General features: G+C 41.7%; 1 protein-coding gene across 1 annotated transcript in view; it reads right to left on the minus strand.

The window, feature by feature from the left end:
* The window catches only part of LOC126251642 (integrator complex subunit 5), a 132,906-nt gene that overhangs the window by 54,202 nt on the left and 60,453 nt on the right, over window positions 1–18,251 (minus strand). Inside the window, exons 6-9 of the mRNA XM_049952194.1 lie at window positions 13,274–13,366; window positions 13,057–13,183; window positions 859–1,083; window positions 466–624 (exon numbers count right to left, since the gene is read on the minus strand). Of these exons, the coding sequence (XP_049808151.1) occupies window positions 466–624; window positions 859–1,083; window positions 13,057–13,183; window positions 13,274–13,366 (604 nt within the window). The remainder of the gene's footprint in view (window positions 1–465; window positions 625–858; window positions 1,084–13,056; window positions 13,184–13,273; window positions 13,367–18,251) is intronic.

Raw genomic sequence — 18,251 nt, forward strand, 5'->3', positions numbered from 1 at the left:
ACTAATCAAGAAACACACTACTTCCCACTATGTACAATTCACATAATGAAAACTAAGGTAAAATTGAGAAAAATTCAGGCTCATGTGGAGGGTACCAACACTTACTCCGTAAACCATTAACCAACGAAATAGGAACAGAGAGGGAGGGGCAAATCATTCTGGTACACTATGTGCTCTATGCAACACACCATACATTTGGCTGCAGAGAGTTACACATAGATTATGATACACAGTAACACTAATGTGACATTACAATTAGCCATTCTGTAATGTTTAATCTGTATTTCAAAACTATACCCTAAGCATATAACCTTTTCTTATTTCTTTTATTTTTTTTCATATTTGTCACTTTCTCTATGAAACCAAAGACCTATCAGCACACTCCTTTACACAGGCATTAACAATCAATCATTGCCTCAATGACCTAAGCACAGCAAAAACTAACAAAGTTTATACGATTATTACCTAAAAGCCTCACAGCAGTCTGCATACGAAGCATGTCTCTACTAAGAAGTAATGGTTTAATCATTGACAAATCTTTCCTGAGAGACTCCAACAACTCAATAGTGCAGTTACCCGGCTCCGTGCTTCGTAGCTGTATGTCTATCTCACGCAATAGTAACTCTGAAACACACAGAACAAATCCATCCACCAGATAAGGATTCCTTTTCTTATTTTTTGTAATTGAGTAGTAGTATTTCTTATGCTCATAAAATATATTACAACTGCAGAAGATTGTGATGATGGGACAAAAGATGAAAAAGTTGAGATTTTTCTGTGTTAACCGGTACAGAGAGAGAGAGAGAGAGAGAGAGAGAGAGAGAGAGCACAAAGATAATCTTGTTTTGATTTATTTACCTAAAAGGTCCCTGCTACATTTTTGCACTGTTCTACTTTGCTCTATGTTCTCAGGTTTCACTTCTGGTGAGGCAGCATCCAATAACAGTTTAAGTATCTGTGTGCCTCCTTTCTCACAGCGTAATGACAGATGTATCACCAGGTCTTCCAGGGCCTCACGGCTCCCAAAATAGTTGCACCAGTCAGGGGCCAACATAGCCAACTGTGGCAGCATGGCTGGAGTCACTGTTATATAACGTATAAACATAATATATTCTTATACAATTTTCTCAACAAATGTGTAACATCTATTTTATGGCATTTGCACCAGAGATAAGAGAATTACAAATAACAACTGCCTAGCAAACAAAACATATAATAATTTGATGATAAATTTATTTTTGATATCAAACAGGAAGTGTAGAACCACAATTTATGAGCAATATGACAAAAATATGGATGACAACTGATATCTGTAGATAACTATCTCACAACACTTATATTCCATAACAAACATTATCAATGATAATATTTCTCTTTTCTCAAAAAGATAATTCAAAGGACTGTTGTAATATTAAGACGAAAACAACACTAGAAATACTTTAAGGGTTGAAAATATGTACAAAAAGGGGACAGTCAGAAACACACATATGAATTCAATATCCTTCTAGAGCATATCAAATGTCTTGTGTGTAATATAGTGAAGTTCCAGATAATTCAAGAATTATCTTCAAGTGATGTCTTAAAAACGAAGTATTTTAATAAACTTCAAAGTAGGAGTGCAACACCATTAAAAGTCATTCTATTGTATAGCAGTTCAATAAAACACCAACAATGAAAATTCCTGGCTGGAATAGTATGTAAAGTAAAGGGAAGGCTGCTACTTACCTAAAGCTGACTGGTGTGTGGTGCATAGAAAAATTTTGATACAGTATTTACACTCGGTTTAGAGCTCTTGCCCTTCCTCTAACAAAAAAGTACACATATTAACACTCACACACACTATCACAGACATCCAAATGCTCACACCCATGGCCGCAGTGAGACTGACTGTTGATTGTTGATTATTGATTATTGAGGGCAGTTGCCTGCGCAGGTGAATGTCGGGAGGGGGTATGGAAGGATGCATGGGGCAGGGAGAGGGTAGTGAAATGGCGTGAGGCACGCCTTTCAAAAGATGAATCAGTGGCTGCACAACAATGAGTAAACTATTTATTTTTGCGAGCAACGTATCTGTTCACCTGCATATAAGAGGTAGAGAGATAGAGGCGGCAGGGGGGGGGGGGGGGGGAGATAAGTTCAATTGCACTGAAAAAGTGGAAGTGATAAGGTGGTATAGTGTTATGACTATGTCCATATTTATGTTACCTCACTGGTAACAATGTCAGGAATTGTGGTGTATGAAATAACATGGGTTCTAATAATCCTATTTTTTTAGTGTATCATCCACAATAACTTCATGTTGTCAGAACCAGTGAATAATCCTTTCGAGAGGACAGGGTTGGAGTCTTATCCTTTAAAAATGAATGGTACAAAATGTTGTTGAGAATAATTACCCAAGAAGTTTCTACTCTTGGTAACAAAGTATTTTCAGAATTTAAAAAGTTTCACAGTTCATTTCTGCAGGGTACTCCGACATTTCCTTTGATTTGAAAAGCAGGTGTCAGCTGGGATTAAAGCCATGGTAGGTACCAGCATGCAGAAGGATAATTCTACCACCTCTGTCAGCAGGGAGTGCCATACCTTCTCTTTTGCTACCAGTCCAACCTCTCATAACAGTATGACCAGCATTAACCCATATTTTGTCAATAGAAATAATGTCCACGAAATTAATGTCTTTTACTTCAGAAAGAATTCTGCATGGTCATGTGGTTATATTTGTTCATTCCATCAACATTTTACGGCCTGAGATATTGTTGTATTTAAAACAGAGGATGTGCAGAACCAATCACAAAGACGATTTGCTGCCTTCAAAATTTTTGGCCTCATGCAATGCTGTATGCAGCTTATCTAATGCAGGCAAACCTCTGTGATGATAATAACTGTATAGGTGATGTCGAATTGCATCTTGTATGAAATGATCCAGATTTGTTATATATTTCTGAATACTTCTATTCTTGTACTGCATATGAAGACAAATGGGTTCTGTGTTGCTTCCCTCCTTCCTTCCTGTGTTTTTCTTTACCAATACAAAGTATGGTCATTTCACTAACCTTAAACATGGCTGCAGATCACAAGACTACTCTGGAAAGTGGTAAGAGCGGTCCTCCATCTTCCATTTAACTTTCACTGAGTTCTTGCACATTGCACACAAGTTGTCGCAATTGTCCTTCAAATGCAATTCATTGTCCAGCTTTCTTTCTTGTGTGTTTGGGTCTACCACACCAAAACACACACACACACACACACACACAATGATGACAACAAATACTCATGTTTCATATACAACACTAGCCAAGCAATGGAAGTGAAATGACCACTTATTGTGAAGAGTTCAGGCATGACACTGAATGCTCCGATTGCAGGAAACCAGCTCTGATGCACGAAGTGTCAACTAACAAGGAATTTTACTTACACTTTAATTGGATATCCTTTGATTCAGTTCACAAGTTTTGAAGCACACTGTATTGGATTTGATCATGACCAGGTGCAGTACTCATGAGCTTCACATGTCGTCAATCCATCTCCCATAGAGAAAAAGGACAGTGGTATGACTCAGAATTGTTAGATCTTAAGTCCAACTCAACCCTCTGTAAGGCCACAAAGTAGCTGCAGAATGGTGGATCCTGGCTATGCAAAATGCTCTGTATAGTTTGGGTGATGTGCCCATGCGATGTTTGGAGACACCCCTGCTTCAACATGGCTGAATTTACCAAAACTCCTCATGATGGGTACCCACACTTTCACAGAACAACTGGAGCACTGGATACCCCAGGAATACTTTCCATGACATTTCCCTGCTCTCCTAGTTGTGCATCATATTTTAGCTTTCACTACTCAAGGTTTCTTGCTGTTGGTCAGCATTTAAACTGAAGCAGAGTTGTATGCCTGACTGGGCTCACTGGGAAGCACTCAGCAGTCCAGCACGACACAGGCTACCTTCTAAGATCACCTGAGGACTTTGAGGTGGATATGACAGTGTCACGGTGGATGACACTTGTTATGTGGTTCTCCAATTCCTAGAAGCTGCCTTGGTGTTCAAAACCAACCACCTGGCTGAACAGTGTCCAATTTGTTCTGCTGATCATCCATCTTGGGAGCATTCTTTTGCAGACTGTTCCACTTGGCAGACGGATCCAGAGGGGGTACTGGTCACTTGAATGAAAGTCAACAGTAAATTTCCACTGAGCAGAATATGTGAGGGCTGGAGAGCAGAAAGAGATATATAGTAGGACCTTGATAATCCAGCAAGCTTGGGGATTTGTGAATGCCGGATTATCTAGTATGCCCGATTATCTAGGCCATTTTTAAAAACTTCCTGTTTAAGAAATAAAATGGATAATCCTACAAGTAAAACTTATGGTTTTAATGTGCAAAAATAAGTACCTGTTATTTATTAAACACAACAGGCAACATTACAGTAAAAAAATTAAAAGTACATATTACTTTCCTGTATAAACATAACTGAATGAAAAGTTGAACTCTGCACTACATTATTAAATAAGTTTACAGCTCAAAGTTTTAGAAATGTTCATTACACATAGATAAAATTTTGTATACCAGTTATGTCATAAAATTACCAGTACTGGTTTGAAAAATCAAGAACAAGGTATCTAATTTTATTAGATACCTACATTTTGGCACATTTTAATTGGAATCATTATCTTTAGAAATAGCACAGATAACTGACATTCTCGAGGGCATGGAATACATCCAACTAATATCAACCACTCAAGGTTTCACTGAAATTTTCTTTTGAGTCCTCTGGAACATTACAGAAATGCTACTAAGTTTCTCAAATTGAGCTTTTTTTTATTTTTTATTTTTATTTATTTACAAACATTGTTTTGTACATATTTAAGGCTTCAGAAGACTCACCCCCACGGGGTGTGAGCTTTAGGTGCTTCTTCTTCACCTCTCTCAGTTTCTGGTGGTGGAGGTTGAAAATACTTCTTAACTTCACATTGTCAGTCAACCCTTCTTTGCCAGCCAAATTTCTGTCAATACTGAACCATTTGTCAAATTCTTCTGCTGAAAGCACACTCAGTTCATTAGAGATACAAAAGTTATCACTCGTACAATTCCAGAGCGACCAGTTTTTGAGTCATCATCATTTACATTGTTTTTCATCTTGACTCAGTGAAGCAGAAAACAATTACTGATGAGGTGCCGTTCCAAATGGTTCCAATGTTCCCTAAAGGCATCCGATTTTACTGCCAACTGCACCGAGCCGAAAATATGGGTAAATTCCTGATGCTTGCCGGGTATATGGCTGAGGATGACCCAGTATCAGTGTTGAAATAAATGGACTGGCTCATGTTGAGGATCCACAGCACCCAAGACATGAGGGTCCCTAATACCCAACCCCTAGGACAAGTAGATTTGAGCCCCATATAAATTAAGGGCACTGAAATGTCCCAGTTGTAGAAATGATCATGGGTGTTGTTCTATGAGATCTGTGAGAGTCTCAGATTCTCCTGCTTCTTGTGGTGTTAGCTATAGACAGCATGTAGTGAGTCTTTGGTCCACATAAATTTCAGCTTCAACTGCTGGTGGATCAGTAATCATGGACAGAGCAGAGGAGTGGTATGTGTTATAACACAGTTTCCCACTCCCTTCCCCACTTTTGGCCCTTCCCCCTGTTATGCGATCCTTACAGTGGTGGGTACAGCCCTATAGCATAGGGGTATTTCTTGTAAACACAAGCACAGAAGACTTTCTGCACTAGGAGTTTCAGTTCCTCCAAACGTGTCCTGAACCCATTGATTTTCCACTATAGCATGGGAGTCATATTATCTGCAAGATTTCTCTTTCAACCTGTCCCCATGCCGGGGTGGAGATTCTGTATGGGCTGGAAGTTTACTTAACACATTTGAGATGGCACCTGAGTCTCACTCATGTTGTTCTATAAGACCTTTGAGACTCTCAGATTCTCCTGCTTCTTGTAGTGTTAGCTATCAACAGCATGTAGTGAGTCTTTGGTTCACATGAACTTCAGCTGCAATTGCTGGTAGGCGAGTGCTACAGAGAAGAGGAGTGCCGCCTCGAGAGGGCTAACTTTATTACAAAACGAATTATTCTCAAGAACAGAATCACCTTTATCATTATTGCTGAAATCAATTGAAAGCACTATCACCTTCCGTGTCTTTCAGGTCTAAAGATGCCATTGTTTTATTGGAACCCTCCCCAGAATCATAAAAACATTCATTCACACAGTCATCGAGATCTTCATTCTCAGTGGGAACATCTGAATAATCATAGTCAGAAACCCCTGAAAGTATTTCACATTCATTTATTTCCTTCCTTTTCTGAATAGGGCCATCTCTAACACCAGGAAGAACTTCATGACGAAAACAGTAATTTTTTGAAATATCAAAATACAGTCAAAATGCTAAATAAGCAAAAAGCATACGAAGGCAATCAATTTTGATACCTAAATAGACAAAGTAGTTTAAATGCATCACAGCAATGTTGTCTACAGCACCACGTATAAAACACAAAGGTGGCACACAAAACTTGGGATCTCTCCACACTGTGTTAAGGGGTTAAAGGGGTGCCACAGACAGACTTTGTATTCCACTGTCTCCGAAGTGGAATCATTAGAACTGTCAGACAGAATGGGAAATGGATGGTCTGACTGTTTACAACCTGTCTTCTGTGATTTGCACTCCCTTTTAGTTTTTTTGTCAGGGGAGACTTCAGAGGAGTGTTCGTAACAATGGCAGTGGCAGTGCTGGTCTGTTTACTGAATCTGCCTGCCGAGGTGCTGAAAGCTCTACAATGTCAGCAACCATGGGCTTTTCAGATTTTCTACAGGGAGCTATATGTTTTGTAATAACAGCATCTTTGCAATTACACTTACAAACACAGATTTCAGTTCTGGCACTATTAATACCTGTTAGTGAAGAGGCATCAGCCTTCTGAATATGCTTTTTGATAGCTGAAAAAAAAAGAAAAAAAAAAGGAAAACATTTAGTTGTTTTTAGCTCCTATACTTCCTTTTTCCAAGGTAGAACTGCAGTCTCTATTCCAGACAGGGTGATACCCCAAACAATTAACACATTTCTGAAGTGATGAACAAAAGACTCCATTGTGGGTGGCCTTACCACATTTGACACAAGTGGCTTCTCCCTTACCTGCAAGAATGGTGTGCTCACATTTAAAACAGCACTATGGGTAGTGTACGTAAGGCTTCATGTTTAAGCGAATTAATCCTGCCTTCATACGCTCTGGAAGTGTTATGCTACTGAATGTAAGAACAAAGACATCTGCTTTCACCAATTTGCCATCTACCCCTCTCATCATATTTTGCACATTAATCCCACCTTCTTGAGCCCACTCATCTTCTTTGGGAATATCTGTAATATCTCTGCATGACACAACACCTTTGCTACATCTTGAGGTCTCGGGTATTCTGCCGGATGTCAGCATCTTTCTTGCACAATAGTTCAACACCATGACTTAGTACCTTCATCCGGTGCTACCTCAGACTGCTTGTCAATTGGACCAAGTCCAGTATTTTATAACTATGCTTTTCCCCCACCATCGTCAGTTCCAGGCGTTCTGCCTGCAGTCCACTTCTGCTAGCAGCATCCTTAGGCATTTCATCTTTGGCCTTGAGCACCTGTCTGTGTGCTGGAATTCCATTTTCAGTCCGCTGTGGTTGCAGGTCGTCCCTCTGTGGTCCGCTACAACTAGAGATGTTCTCACATATTCCCTCATCATTCCAGTGCACCAGCCTGAGTGCTAGTGTTACATCTTCAATCCTACACACCAATCTGCATGCTGGCATTCCGTTTTCGGTCCGCTCCCACTAGAAGCACCCTGTGACATTCCTTCTTCAGCCTGATGTGCCTAGTGCTCTACCTGGGATTCGTTTCCCATGTCCACAATCTCAGTTATTCTTTTTGTGGACCTCTGGTGCTACACCCATTGTGTTTTCAGCAACTCCAGTGCAGGATTCCAGGCTCTACTGAATTGGTACCCAGGGTTATGATTCATCATGTTAGTCATCACCTTTATCCCCCCATTCATCAGATTATTCATCATGTTTAGCCCCCAGATACTGGGACAGTGTTATAAGATAGTCTATAGAGATAAAGGTGATTAATAACAACACCGAGAGCAGCCACAATAACCCTCACACAACTGAGTTGCCTGCTGACTGTTCCCCTTCAACAGCAGCGCACCTCACTAGCACGCACTAAGGGCAGTGCGGTTAAACCAAGATCCTTGCTCCCTTTGACACACAATGTTCCATCACTATGCTGCACAGGGATTGGTGCAGCATTCTCAGAGCTTACAGTTACAAAAGCTGGTGGTGTTCACCAGTCCCCAACTCTTGAAACCCAGACTTACCAAAACCGTACACAGGCAATGATGGCTAAGCCCTCTGCGGAGCTCACCATTTGCAATACTCTGGGAGGGAACATGTGCCTTTATACAGAATGCTACAGCTGCGGTGAACATCACCCCCCTTACATGTGGTCTCGTGCCTTGTGTGTGACACCATTCTGTCTCACCGGCAAGAAGAGGAAGAGGAAGAAGAGGAAGAGGGAGAGGGAGAAGAAGAAGCTTACTGTGGGGAAAATTGAATACATATGTGACGAAAGTCAATCTCTTCATTTTTAGTGCCAATGATCTGCAGCACAACAATTTACCTTTTCTGCTGGCAGGGAATTTATTTACACATGTCTAATGTTTAAGATATCACTTTGGTGAAGTGATATGTTACACAAGAATTTTCTAAACCAATGAATGATGATTGCCACTATAAAACGTTTATTTCTGTAATAAATTAGTATAACCTGTTTGTATGTATGTTTTATTTATGCACATGTATTATGAAATGGATGGATGCAGCATATCTGCAACCCAGGATGACGATAAACATCATACCACATTCACAGTACCTGCTGGTTGGGCAGTTTATCTGCCTTGGAGGGTTGATGTGAGCCACAGAGAAAAAGAGACCGTGGCAATGACCGAAATGTCACAGGGCAAGAGAAAACTTGTTATATACTTGCTCAATTGGAATCTGTTTAGTAAGACAGAACATATTTGGACACGGTCCTTATCAATGTAAATATGATGTTCCAAATAATGAAGAAACTTTGTAATGCGTGGTCACTGTAAGCAACAGTACAATATACAATGTGCTGTTTATGAGAAGCATCAAATTTATTTCAGGATTGGATATTGGATCTTACTCTTAACTTCCTGAAGTAACTATAGCACTCTGAGAAACGAAGTGCAATCAGAAGATACTGGTGAGCGTGTGGACATGATAAGGTGAGCAAGACTGAAGGATGTCTTAGCTCCCAATCAGATTTTACTTTGTCACCCGATATCATGGTAAGAACTATCGGAACCTCGCATCATCTGGCCTGTGCAGAGAGAGAACTTGTTTGAAACCACTTTCTGATACACAATCACTGTACAACCACACTATGTCTCAATAGCTTTGAAAAGTCGTTCTTTGTAAATTTAAGTTGAAATTGTCTTCTGGAGCAGGCATAGGCAACCTTTGGTGACTAGCAGGTCTGATTCACATACTTTGATAGGTTCACAGGCTGCCTTGTCACTTGACAAGACTGCAGCATAAAGTCAAAAGTACAGCATCCAAGACATTAATGTTTATGGGGTAATGCACTGATATGAATGGCACCCGACACGGCATGCCAAAATATGGTGCCTCAAGAGATTAATTTTTTAGAGTACATTTATTTTATATTAACCCCATCATCAGATGTTTACTATTTACACATTATGAAACTTGTTTCTTTAATTGTAAAATTTTACAATAGCTGTCTTAAAAACTTCTGTTGGAATTCAACACTGACTTTATAAAGAAACAATATTCCCAATGTGTTAATAAATGTAAACATACCAGGCACCCTGAAATGAAATCATGGAAAAATAAATGCCTAAAAAAGCAACTGGCTGCAGCTAATTCATTATAAATTTCTTCCAAATTCAACAGTTGCAGTGTTCTAATATGCCCACAATGGACAATAATTATTTTTCTAAGGTTGATGTAAAGAACAGAAAAATATAATATGGCAATGAGATAGGCAATCTCAATTGACAAGCAATTATGAATAACTTGGCAATTTTTGGCCACATGCAGATCACAGATCATTCGAGAATTTAAAGTATCGGTGTTAATATCCACAAACATTACGAGCAAACATTTTCTAAACTTTTGTCTGAAAATATCAGGGGGAGTCAAACGAAAACTTTAAATATTTTTTACTGAACGAAGGTGGAACACAAGTGTATCATTTTTCGACATGATTTTCCTGTTGTTCAACACAATTGCTCCAGCACGTAGAAAGTGCACAGATTTCTCCATCATGTGCACGTTTACTACAACTCTTCATCAGAACAAAATTTCTTTCTTCCCATTGTCTCTCTGAGTGATCCAACATGTGGTAGCCACTCAGCGCAAGATCTGATGAGTATGGTGGATGTGACAGAGTATCAACGTGTAGGTCATCGATGGTTGCAAGAGTTGCACTGGCCGTACGAGTACAAACACTGCCATGCTGAAGAATTATATCTGTTATCAGAAATTCCTTTCACTTTGATCTTATTGCAGGTTTTTTAACATATTGGAATACAATACACTGGTTGTGGTGTTTCTCCTAGTTGTGTAGTGTTCCAAGACAATGCTTCGTTCAGTCCCAAAAGAATGTCACCAAAATTTTCGCTCCAGATGGCTGCATCCGAAGCTTCTTGGGTTTTTGGTAATGAGGAATGCTTGCTTACTCTCTTTGTGTCAGTTTTGTGGTATTGTAACAATTCTCGTGAAGAAGCCATAACTTTCTGCTTCAAAGTGATGGAAAAGTTCTTCACAAATGTCAGCAGGTCACACGTTCAGTTCTGAAATGAGCTGCTGTGGCACCCATCTTGCAACCACTTTGTGAAACTTAAGCACGTCATGAATGATGCAATGACTAATGTTCAGATTTGTGGCTATTTGATTCAACGTCAAAAGGTGATTTTCCACCACAATGCCTTCAACTGCTGCAGTAGACTCGTGTCACAACACAGTGTGCCTAACCTGGGCACTGGGCATCTGTCAGAGAAGTCATGTCATTTCTGAACTTTCTACTCCACTCATGCACTTGCTGTAGTGATAGATATGCATCACTTACTGGACCTTCACACGCCGATGGACTTCAATAGGTTTTGTACCTTCACTGATCAGAAAATGTATGACAGAACACTGTTCTTCCTTGGTGCAAGTTGCAAGTGGGCTAACCATTTTGAACCGGTACTGTGGCCGCGTTTTGTTAGTCTGTAGTATGATGCCACCTGTAGGGCATTTCTTACATCATTGATAACAGAACTGCCAACTTACAGAACAAAATGTCAATTTTTAATCACACTCTTAGATTTTAATTTGACTCCACTTCACACTTTTGATGACTGATTATAAGAATATCTGTAAAGCATTTTGGGCAAAATACAATGCGAGCACCTCACTCTCTCTCCTATAAATTTTCTTCCACGGGACGGACTGAAACCATCCCAGGTTGCATTTGGCCCATGGGACACCAGCTGTGCACGCATGTTCTGAGATAGGCAGTATAGGATATGTAATTTTAAGAAACCCAGCTACTAGTAATGTATTACTATTTGCAATCTGCACTGCTTTTTACAAAATCAGTGACAAAAGCAACCATCTTACCACACATGTTGATGATCACCAGGAGCAAAAATAATATACATTTATCGTTCCTGGGGGAGGGGGGGAAAGACATCTTTTCAATACTGTAGATGGGCCCTGTATGAAAGGAGATCTGCCAAACTGGGTGTGAAAGAAAAGGCAGCAGAACATGTTACACCAACAATTGTTAGAGATGCCACAAGCACTATGACTCTGAAGATCTCTATGTTGGAAAGATTTCAATGTAGCTACGACTATGACTATGGCTAAGCGGATCTCTGTTGTTGTAACTCTTAAAGACAAATGGGAGTTGACTGTCTGCAAGTTATCAGCTGATTCTTCTCATAAAATATCAAACTAATAACTAATTCTGTTGGTACATATTTGTAACTCATTTTATCAAAACATGAAGTGCCTGATTTGAAACTAAATATGTAACTTTGTATCAAAGACATTGTTCCTTTACTTCATACGACATGCAAATTAATTCCTTCAACCATAATTGTCTACCCCAAAGAATACGTGTTCCATAGAATGGCGTGTATCGAGTGCACTATCAATAGTTTCTGCAGCTATCTCTGTTTTCTATCCAGTGTGTACCAAGAATTTTCTTTATTGGACATAATGTCTGCATAAAATTGGATACTAACTCTAATTACTCCAGTATTTATAATCATTCTTCCAAGTAACCAGAATACTATCTTTCAAGTAGCCAGAATACTAATTTCTTTACAAAATACTATTATCTTCAATGAATGGGTTAGCACATTTGTCATCCCTGAAGAACATCTGTGGTAATGTGTATCATAGACATTACTTCTGTCTTGTTTATAAAGTCCATTTAAAATGCTGTATCTGCAGAACACCGAACCATGCATAGAGCAGAATTGCAGTTGCAATACTTGCTTAAAATCTATAAATTTTACACGCATACAGAAAGTTTAAACATTGCGTTGATATTGTGTTTTTAAAACAAAACAACTATCCACAGCACACGAAGCTTTCAAAAATTCTAATATAATGATAACCAGGAAAAAGTGTGTGTGTGTGTGTGTGTGTGTGTGTGTGTAGGGGTGGGTGGATTTTGGTCTCTATGCCTTCATGTTTAATTAGAAATAAAGGAAGGATGGAAGATTAGGGTTTAACATCCTGTCAGCATCAAGGCCATTAGCAACAGATCACTACCTCACATTGTTGCAAGGACAGGAAAGGAAATCAGCCGTGCCCTTTCAAAGGAACCACCCCAGCTTTTTACCTAGAGCGATTTAGGGAAATCTCGGAAAACCTAAATCCAGGTGGTCGCATGCAGGTTTAAATTGTCATCCTCCCAAATATGAGCCCAGTTTAATTGCATCCAATTGAAAAAATAGTTACAGTGCACTCACATGTCTGCAGAACATCTGTGGTCAGAGCTCGGAGCAGAACAGGAGACAGGGATGCCAGCTGAATGAGGAAAGGCACAGTAGCATTTCTCTGTGGGGCCTCATCTGCCCCTCCAGGTTCCAAACTCCACTGAAATAAAAAGGAAATGAACAGAAGGAACAAACGACATAAATATTTTAAAAAAGAAAATATTGATATTTCATATCATTTTCTAGGTACCTTAAAAAGCTCCAAAAGAGCAGTTCGAATATCTGCAAAATGGCTGCCAGCCAGATGACCAAGGATACCAACAACAGAATTTAGTTTTGGAGCCTGTAACATGGACAAGAAACATACATGCTCAGAACAATAGAAATGTAATTATGAAGAAAAAAAAGAGATCAACAAACTTACCAAAAAAATTTGGAAAAATTAGCAACACTTTTCTCAAACCCAACCATCACTCTCTTCAGTTAAAACTTCCAGGCTGAGAGGATGATGTAACTTACCAAACGAAAGCGTTGGTACGTTGATAGAAACAATAACAAACACAAACACACGCACAAAATTCAAGCTTTCGCAACCCACGGTTGCTTCATCAGGAAAGAGGGAAGAAGAGGGAAAGACAAAAGGATGTGGGTTTTAAGGGAGAGGGTAAGGATATATATATATATATATATATATATATATATATATATATATATATATGTTTGTGTGTCTATCGACCTGCCAGCCCTTTCGTTCGGTGAGTCACATCATCTTTACATATCCATCCACACATACAGACACAAGCAGACATACCAGTCTGCTTGTGTCTGTATGTGTGGATGGATATGTGTGTGTGTGCGAGTGTATACCTGTCCTTTTTTCCCCCTAAGGTAAGTCTTTCCGCTCCCGGGATTGGAATGACTCCTTACCCTCTCCCTTAAAACCCACATCCTTTCGTCTTTCCCTCTCCTTCCCTCTTTCCTGATGAGGCAACAGTTCGTTGCGAAAGCTTGAATTTTGTGTGTATATTTGTGTTTGTTTGTGTGTCTATCGACCTGCCAGCGCTTTTGTTTGGTAAGTCTCATCATCTTTCTTTTTAGATATATTTTTTCCACGTGGAATGTTTCCCTCTGTTATATATATATATATATATATATATATATATATATATATATATAGAGAGAGAGAGAGAGAGAGAGAGAGAGAGAGAGAGAGAGAGAAACATTCCACGTGGGAAAAATATATCTAAAAACAAAGATGATGTGACTTACCGAACGAAAGCGCTGGCAGGTCGATAGACACACAAACAAACACAAACACACACACAAAATTCAAGCTTTCGCAACAAACTGTTGCCTCAGTTTGTTGCGAAAGCTTGAATTTTGTGTGTGTGTTTGTGTTTGTGTTTGTTTGTGTGTCTATCGACCTGCCAGCGCTTTCGTTCGGTAAGTCACATCATCTTTGTTTTTATATATATAGGGCTGCAACCCTTCTTTCCATCAGTCCCTATACCAGTTCCAAACTGAACAATCCATTGCCCTCACCCACCGAATCCTTCACCTACACATCAACTCAGCCAATGAACACACCCGTCAACTCCTATCCTTAATAAAAGTCCTCAATCTTTCCTCTCCCACATCCACACCGGCTATTCAGATCATCCTCCTACAGGCCAACCGCAAATTAGAACAGCATGCCACCCTTCACCTCAAAAAACTATCCAATCTCCTGGTTTCCCACCTCCGGAAAGGCAACTCACTCACCCTTCACAACCTTTCCAGCAAACCACAACCACCTCTCATTGCACACAAACCCAGTCTCTCCCATCTACTCAGTCTCCCACTTCCAGCTCCACTCCCTCCACAACCTCAAAATTCCAATCAACACAATCTGGCACCACAACACCCTAATTCACTAGTTAACCTTTCCTCCAAACCTCTCTCCCAATCCGAAACCTCTGTCCTATCCAAAGGCCTCACCTTCAGCCCCACTCCCAGATTCAATCAAACAGCCCTCGTCAAAGATTTACTGTCCTACACTCGTACTCTCCGCTGGAAGTATCACTTTGCCACGAAGAAAAATGATCCTAATCCTACCCCTAATGATCCAACTCCCCAAGACACTATCCAAATTGAACCCTGCCTGGAACAGTTCCATCCTCCGTCACAGCGGGACCCACCTCCTCTTCCTCAAAATCACCCTCTCCAAACCTTCCAGGAATTTCTGACTTCCAGCCTTGCCTCTCAATCCTTCTTAAAAAACCTTAATCCTACTCCCAACATCACCACTGCTGAAGCCCAGGCTATCCGTGACCTGAAGGCTGACGGGTCCATCGTCATTCTTCCGGCGGACAAGGGTTCCACGACCGTGGTACTTGATCGTCGGGAGTATGTGGCTGAGGGACTGCGTCAGCTTTCAGACAACACCACATACAAAGTTTGCCAAGGTAATCCCATTCCTGATGTCCAGGCGGAGCTTCAAGGAATCCTCAGAACCTTAGGCCCCCTACAAAATCTTTCACCTGACTCCATCAACCTCCTGACCCCACCGACACCCCGCACCCCTACCTTCTACCTTCTTCCTAAAATTCACAAACCCAATCATCCCGGCCGCCCCATTGTAGCTGGTTACCAAGCCCCCACAGAACGTATCTCTGCCTACGTAGATCAATACCTTCAACCCATTACGTGCAGTCTCCCATCCTTCATCAAAGACACCAACCACTTTCTCAAACGCCTGGAATCCTTACCCAATCCGTTACCCCCAGAAACCATCCTTGTAACTATTGATGCCACTTCCTTATACACAAATATCCCGCACGTCCAGGGCCTCGCTGTGATGGAGCACTTCCTTTCACGCCGATCACCTGCCACCCTACCTAAAACCTCTTTCCTCATTACCTTAGCCAGCTTCATCCTGACCCACAACATCTTCACTTTTGAAGGCCAGACATACCAACAGTTAAAGGGAACAGCCATGGGTACCAGGATGGCCCCTTCGTACGCCAACCTATTCATGGATCGCTTAGAGGAAGCCTTCTTGGTTACCCAGGCCTGCCAACCCAAAGTTTGGTACAGATTTATTGATGACATCTTCATGATCTGGACTCACAGTGAAGAAGAACTCCAGAATTTCCTCTCCAACCTCAACTCCTTTGGTTCCATCAGATTCACCTGGTCCTACTCCAAATCCCATGCCACTTTCCTTGATGTTGACCTCCGTCTGTCCAATGGCCAGCTTCACACGTCCGTCCACATCAAACCCACCAACAAGCAACAGTACCTCCATTACGACAGCTGCCACATATTCCACATCAAACGGTCCCTTCCCTACAGCCTAGGTCTTCGTGGCAAACGAATCTGCTCCAGTCCGGAATCCCTGAAGCATTACACCAACAACCTGACAACAGCTTTCGCATCCCGCAACTACCCTCCCGACCTGGTAGAGAAACAAATAACCAGAGCCACTTCCTCATCCTCTCAAACCCAGAACCTCCCACAGAAGAACCACAAAAGTGCCCCACTTGTGACAGGATACTTCCCGGGACTGGATCAGATTCTGAATGTGGCTCTCCAGCAGGGATACGACTTCCTCAAATCCTGCCCTGAAATGAGATCCATCCTTCATGAAATCCTCCCCACTCCACCAAGAGTGTCTTTCCGCCGTCCACCTAACCTTCGTAACCTCTTAGTTCAACCCTATGAAATCCTCAAACCACCTTCCCTACCCTCTGGCTCCTACCCTTGTAACCGCCCCCGGTGTAAAACCTGTCCCATGCACCCTCCCACCACCACCTACTCCAGTCCTGTAACCCGGAAGGTGTACACGATCAAAGGCAGAGCCACGTGTGAAAGCACCCACGTGATCTACCAACTGACCTGCCTACACTGTGACGCATTCTATGTGGGAATGACCAGCAACAAACTGTCCATTCGCATGAATGGACACAGGCAGACAGTGTTTGTTGGTAATGAGGATCACCCTGTGGCTAAACATGCCTTGGTGCACGGCCAGCACATCTTGGCACAGTGTTACACTGTCCGGGTTATCTGGATACTTCCCACTAACACCAACCTATCCGAACTCCGGAGATGGGAACTTGCTCTTCAATATATCCTCTCTTCCCGTTATCCACCAGGCCTCAATCTCCGCTAATTTCAAGTTGCCGCCACTCACACCTCACCTGTCATTCAACAACATCTTTGCCTCTGCACTTCTGCCTCGACTGACATCTCTGCCCAAACTCTTTGTCTTTAAATATGTCTGCTTGTGTCTGTAAATGTGTGGATGGATATGTGTGTGTGTGCGAGTGTATACCCGTCCTTTTTTCCCCCTAAGGTAAGTCTTTCCGCTCCCGGGATTGGAATGACTCCTTACCCTCTCCCTTAAAACCCACATCCTTCGTCTTTCCCTCTCCTTCCCTCTTTCCTGATGAGGCAACAGTTTGTTGCGAAAGCTTGAATTTTGTGTGTATGTTTGTGTGTCTGTCGACCTGCCAGCACTTTCATTTGGTAAGTTCATCTTTGTTTATATATACACTCCTGGAAATTGAAATAAGAACACCGTGAATTCATTGTCCCAGGAAGGGGAAACTTTATTGACACATTCCTGGGGTCCGATACATCACATGATCACACTGACAGAACCACAGGCACATAGACACAGGCAACAGAGCATGCACAATGTCGGCACTAGTACAGTGTATATCCACCTTTCGCAGCAATGCAGGCTGCTATTCTCCCATGGAGACGATCGTAGAGATGCTGGATGTAGTCCTGTGGAACGGCTTGCCATGCCATTTCCACCTGGCGCCTCAGTTGGACCAGCGTTCGTGCTGGACGTGCAGACCGCGTGAGACAACGCTTCATCCAGTCCCAAACATGCTCAATGGGGGACAGATCCGGAGATCTTGCTGGCCAGGGTAGTTGACTTACACCTTCTAGAGCACGTTGGGTGGCACGGGATACATGCGGACGTGCATTGTCCTGTTGGAACAGCAAGTTCCCTTGCCGGTCTAGGAATGGTAGAACGATGGGTTCGATGACGGTTTGGATGTACCGTGCACTATTCAGTGTCCCCTCGACGATCACCAGTGGTGTACGGCCAGTGTAGGAGATCGCTCCCCACACCATGATGCCGGGTGTTGGCCCTGTGTGCCTCGGTCGTATACAGTCCTGATTGTGGCGCTCACCTGCACGGCGCCAAACACGCATACGACCATCATTGGCAC

The sequence above is a fragment of the Schistocerca nitens genome, chromosome 4, assembly GCF_023898315.1.
Source record: "Schistocerca nitens isolate TAMUIC-IGC-003100 chromosome 4, iqSchNite1.1, whole genome shotgun sequence".
NCBI lineage: Eukaryota > Metazoa > Arthropoda > Insecta > Orthoptera > Acrididae > Schistocerca > Schistocerca nitens.